General features: G+C 49.7%; 1 protein-coding gene across 1 annotated transcript in view; it reads right to left on the reverse strand.

Annotated features, from left to right (window-relative positions):
* Nucleotides 1-5,323, reverse strand: part of ITGB1 (integrin subunit beta 1) — a 46,788-nt gene extending 41,465 nt beyond the window's left edge. Inside the window, exon 1 of the mRNA XM_067291876.1 lies at nt 5,085-5,323. Coding sequence (XP_067147977.1) covers nt 5,085-5,093 — 9 coding nt within the window. The 5' untranslated portion in view covers nt 5,094-5,323. The remainder of the gene's footprint in view (nt 1-5,084) is intronic.
* Nucleotides 5,324-6,000: the final 677 nt, after the last annotated feature.

Here is a 6,000-nt window from a genome sequence, read left to right on the forward strand (position 1 = left end):
GGATAACTGCAAATTTTGCACTAAATTGGTGGCTTCTCCATCTCTGCGGATATAAAACATCTTCAACTTGTTAATGGGAGAATAAAATAGTCTAGGAAGTCTACAAGAACCACTCTGATCAGTTTAGAAATAGAAAAATATAATGAAGTGGCCATTATAAAAGTGCAGTGTGTTAAATAACAACATGCTGTTAAATAGAACACCTATAGCACTAAAAAATACATCCGTACTATTTAGTGATGCATGAAATGTCTATTGTCTCATTCACAGAAGTCATAATTTTCATTTTCTCTGCATGACATTTTCAATATGAGCTTGAACATGCCTATATACACATATTAAATCAGGCTAGAAAGCCATAAAATCTGTTAAGAATACAGCTAAAGCACACGGTGTTTCCTTACAACGATGTTATATATACTTTTTACTGGGACTTACACTGCTATCCATATGGGGGTCGAAAGAAAGTTTAGACAGAGGTCTTATCATAGATACATCCTGACTTAAAACTGTAACAGTTTAGGTTACCATGGAAGATAAATTTGGGGGGTGGGGGGGAGTAGAGTTTGCCTTCCCATTTCTGTGTAAACATGCAAACGACCCTGCAGCCACCCCATTATCTCCATAACCACAACAGTTGAGAGACAACAGAGATCAATACTGCGGTCGGCTGTGGTTACTGCATAGCAAGTAACACCATCCTTTTTTCAGAAAGTTGACAACAGAACACGTAACAAGACAGAATAACACAGAGAGAGGAAGAACTAGAAAGAAGCAAGGAGACAATTTTGGCCACTTACGAGATGTTATCCAGCATAAAAACAAGCCAACTAATTTCAGCTTTTTGTTGCAAAGGGTGTCTTACATCAGACAGAGATATTGCCAACATCTGCCAAAAGACCATGCTGCAGAACTTGTTTATGTACCATTCTCTTGTAACTTCATGACGTGACACTCGTTCTTGAAAAATAATAAGTATTCTCTTCAGAATTAACAGCTACATTCCCCTACGCTAAAGCCTCATTTTCCCATAAAGCCTTTACACAAACACCTGTACACACACATGCACACACCAGCAAAAGCCTGAAAAAACCTGAAACTGTCTAATTGGTGATGTCAAAACTGCTAATCAGAATGCTGCAGCTGTAGAACGCTACAGGACAGAGGCAGGAGGTGAAGACAAATTGTACAACCAGCAACATAAGAACAGATGGGAGATGAGGGGTAGGAAAGGATGGTGTAAGGTCTAGGATCTAATTCCTTCATTTGCAAACAGCAATTTTTTTTTTTAAAGTCCCTGAAAAAGGTGAGGCCCAAGGATGCACAAACCCCCCCATATAACTAACTATGAGCTTTCTGCTACTGAGAGACAAGCAAATTTCTAAAGGGCAGAAAATGTGGTGGGTGGCATAAAAATCCAGTTATAGGGCAATACTATACATACTGACAAGTACTTTTTAATGACACTTCAAAAAAAACAACAAAAGATCTGATTATATACTGTCTTAATAACATTTTAAAGATTTATTTAATTTTTGCAATTGTTTTATGAACTCTACCAATAGATTCTGAGAAGCTCGTGTGGTTGTGTAAATATACATATATACACACACACACACATATATATATATATATATATATATATAAAGAACTTCAACAAGCAAGGATTTGCCATTAGATGGAAGACAGACTGCATCTCCTAAGAGGATGCCCAAGCCTGGGAGAATGGGCCACCCTTAAATTAAATAAATAAACAAACACTTGAAGTTCCAGAAAAGAAAACGACAGTATAAGAGGCTCCACTACTGCCAAGCCTGGATTCTCTTTTTTTCATTCTAATCAATGTCCCTTCCAAGGGCCGCGTGAGAAGGAACAATGCATCTTAAAGCTAGCTAGCTTGCCATGCTTAATACTGATAATAAAAAACGTGCCTGTTTTAACAACAACTTTACAGTGTGGGACTGTTTATAACAGTGGTGTGCACATGCAAGGAGCACAAAATGCATCTGGAAAGGGCGAGGTGGAGGGAAGAGGTGAAGGGTATACCCATCGGCAACAAAGCTTCATTCAGCCTCTGCTCCTCCCTAAAACAACAACAACAACAACAACAAAAAACTTCCCAAACCATGTGATGAGCGGGACACTTCCCCTGAACTAGCAGGAAAAAGATGCTGTACAGTTCAGCCACCACCCCCTATTTGCAATGGTGACATGAGCAAAAGCTGCAACAGGCATCATAAGCAGCCCTGCATCTGCCTCTCCTGAGGAAGTTCAGGCCTGCAGGAAGAGAAGGAATGCCAGGGAATCTTTCTGTCTGTCTGAAAGAGAGAAAGAAAAAACAGAAGAGAAGCCCGCTCAAAACAAGTCTTTCGTGACTTACAGAAAGGGTCCCGTTGCAGAGCAGGTATTTCAACAGAACTATTTCTAAAGGCCACAACACCAAGAGCTATTGACAGCCAGGAAGTCTGCAATAGGCTGAGCGCAGGGCTGGAAGAGCTGCCTTCCTGGTGAAGACTTAAGAGCTAAATGTGCATCGCATCAGTTGACTAAATCAAGACTGGTGGAAAGGTAGGCATGACAACTATTTACAGACAACTGAAGAGCATTCATACCAAAGGCAGCAAGGGAATTATGGTCAAGTCAGCACAAAATACAGCATGCATCAACCCTGTGTTTGCATGGCTCCCTCTGAGCTTGCCTTTTTGCTACCCAAGTTATCTACTGCCTGAGCCACTTGCTATAGCACTGTGCTCTTTTTAAATCTGCATCATAGCAGGTTTACCCTAAGAGAAGTATAGGGGGGAGGGCTAAGAGCAGAGGGATGAAATCATGAACTGGGAAGAAAGAACAGCAGGAAAAGCTTCCAGACAGTTTGTATTCAGCTGTGGGAATCACTTCCCAAAGGAAGTGGTGAAGATTAACCCACTTGAGTCACTTAGAACTAGACAAGACAAACACTAAAATCATGCCCTTGTATCAGAAATTCATGAATATACTAGAGAAACTTGCATCCCTCTGAATCAGTTCTTCATAAAGGTGGGCATAACTAGGAACATTATGCAGATCAGATTATCAAATGTACAAAAAAGCAGACTGATCTCCCTGGCTGCATACAGGAAATTCATAGCAGCAATAAAAAGAACAGCAGTTTAACTGTTCAAATTTCATTTTAAAATAGGACTGATTTATTTATCACATGGATGGCAAGCAGATATGGCACTTATCAACTCCAAATTTGATAAGAATAGGATTCTATTCTCCATGGTTGTCAAGTTTGCACCTTTCACTTTAATAAACGTATCTGAAAAGGGCAAAAGTTTAAGACATCTTCATCGTAAACTTGCCTCATCCTGCCTACATACTGCCAATGGCTCACTGTTTTTGCAACTCTTATAATATAGCCTTAGGCAAGCTTGCAAAATGCTATTTAATCACTTGCCAGAGGCAAGTAATTTTTTTTGTGACAAGAGAATATATCATCAGTTTCATCATCAGGGTGGTTGTGAACTTTGTGCCTCTGCTAAAATGTCTTCACTACTTTGAAAATCTAGTTTAATTTACTCTAATTTACATCTTTCTAGTAGCAAATTATTTCTTTAAAAAAATAAGTTGCTACTAAGTCATCTCATGTCACAGTAGCAAACTGGTTTTATTACACTACCGCCACCATTTATTGAATGACTAATGTACCAGGAGCACAGATTATCTACAAACTATTTGCATGTATGTAAAGTCCTGCTCCACTTCAACACTTAAGCACACGCTCAGCATTAGCCATGAGTGGTTACACTGATCTGAATGGAGATGGTCCTTGCTCCTAAAGATATACGTGTGTTGGCACGAACAGGACTGTAACAGCACAACAAGGGCAAATCTAGCAGAAAAATCATCATTTTCACCTGACAAGTACATACCCAAATGTTGGCATGAATGGACTGTTGTATTATACCAAAGGCAAATCCAGAAAAAACACAAACAGGATGTTCTCCCCCCCCACCCCCCATAATGAAAAATATTCTCAACGGCTACTTGATGAGTCTAACCGGCAGTTGGACACTCATTCCATAAGACAAAGAAATCTGACTCTGGGTCAAAATATGACCTAAACAGTGAGTCAGGAAAGAATTTTCTGTCACTTCATCTTTTCTTCTAATCATCATGTATGTGAAGGTAATGATATTAGACAAAATACTGCTTTCCTATTGCTGTAAAACACTCCAGAAATCATCACTTCAACTAGACTGAATGAAGAGGCCTTATTCCCATATCCACACTTCCATCCTGAAGTACGCTTATAGCAAGCCATAAAGGCTCAATGCCAGTTTACAGCAAAAACGCACAGATTCCAAGGTAGGCAAGCCGAGCAGTCAAAACGCTGCATTATGACCATACAGTCACTCAAAAGCTTTTAATAAGCCTGCTTTTAACGGCTAATCTTAATAGACATGTTGGGGTCAAAAAAAAAAATCTGAAGACAGACCGGCAGCGAACTCCTGCAGCGAGTCACTCTTTACCACCCTATTCCTGTAACTCGCATCCCGTCCTAAAGCCAGCCCTGACCGCTGCTGCCCCGGTGCGCGGCGCCCCGCGTGTCCGCCCCCCCCCCCCCCGGCGCGGGGGCCGGGCGCCCTGCGGGGACGCGCGCACAAGTTGCCCGAAACTTCGGCGAGTTGAGCGCTGCCCGGGCCCGCGGGCAGGAGGGCGCGGGCCGCGGCGCGGCAGCCAGCGCACGGCCGCTCCCCCTGCTGCCGCCGCGGGCGGCGGGCGAAGGGGCCGCGGAGCCGCGCGGACAAAGGCTCGGCGCGGCCCGGCGCGGGAGGCCCGCGGCCGCCGTCCCGCCGCGGCAGGAAGCCGCGGGCCGGGCCCGGCACCTTCCCGCCCGGCCGCGGCCGCGCGCGGCGCCCCGGGGCCGAGGCGCGCGGGCCGCTGCCTCCCCCGGCCCGGGCGGCGCCGCTCGCACCGCGCGGTCCCGCGGCAGCTCCCCGCTGCGGCCGGCGCCTCCCGGGCAGGGAGCGGCCGCCCCCCGCTCCCGGCCGCACCGCGGAGGCGCCGCCGCGCCCACCCCCGCCCCGTCCTCCCGCTACCTCGGCCATGGCCGCGGCGCTGCCTGCTCCTGACAGGGGGCGCGCTCCGGCCCGCCCGGCTGCGGCGCCTCCTCCGCCCGGCTCCGTCCCGCGAGCGCGGGCTGGGCGCGGCGGCGGCGGCGGCGCTGCCCGTCCGTGGGTCCGCCCGCGGGTCCGCCCGTCCGTGAGTCCGTCTGTCCGCCCCGGGCCGCTCCGGCGCCGCGCCCTCGCCTCCCAGGTGCTCGCGGGGAGCCCGGCGCGGGGGAGCGGAGCGGAGCGGGGGGAGGCGCCGCGCCGCACTCGGCCGCTTTTCCCCGCCCCGGAAGCGCATTCCTCCCTGCTGCCGTCAAACCGCGGGCGGGGAGGCGCCCTTGGCGGCGGGGAAGGGAAGGGAAGGGCTCGGCTCAGCTGGGCTCTCCCTGGGCGACGGGGCCGGGCCGGGCCGAACCGAACCCGCCGCCGCCGGCCGCGCTCCCTCCCTCTCCAGCCGCGCGCCGCGAGTATCTCCGCGGGGGGGGGGCCGCCCGGCGGCTCTGCGCCTTGCTGTCTTTTGAGTTTGGGGTCACCCCCTTCCCTCCCCGTTCCGTGCCAACCGTCATCACCTTATTTGGTGCCGTTTCTATTAGCGCGCCGGCTCCCGGTTTGGAGACGCTGCCGGGGGTCGGCGGCTCCCTGCGAAAGGCCGTTTCCCGCCCTTGGGGGGGGCTGGGGGCCGCCATGGTCTGGGCGCTGCCCCGGGGGCTGGGGGGTCTCCCTGGAGCCTTAGGGGTCTCCCCGGGGCCGCACGCCGGGGTGTCCGCGCCACGCGTTACTCGGGGGAGCGGGTCTCTGGTGGGTGAGGGGGGGCTCGCCGCGGGGGGGGGAGGGGCTGACAGGCCCCAGAGCCGGCACCGGCTCCCCTCGCCGCTTCGTCGTTAGCAGCGCGATCGCTTCTTTC

The sequence above is a fragment of the Apteryx mantelli genome, chromosome 2, assembly GCF_036417845.1.
Source record: "Apteryx mantelli isolate bAptMan1 chromosome 2, bAptMan1.hap1, whole genome shotgun sequence".
NCBI classification, from domain to species: Eukaryota; Metazoa; Chordata; class Aves; order Apterygiformes; family Apterygidae; genus Apteryx; species Apteryx mantelli.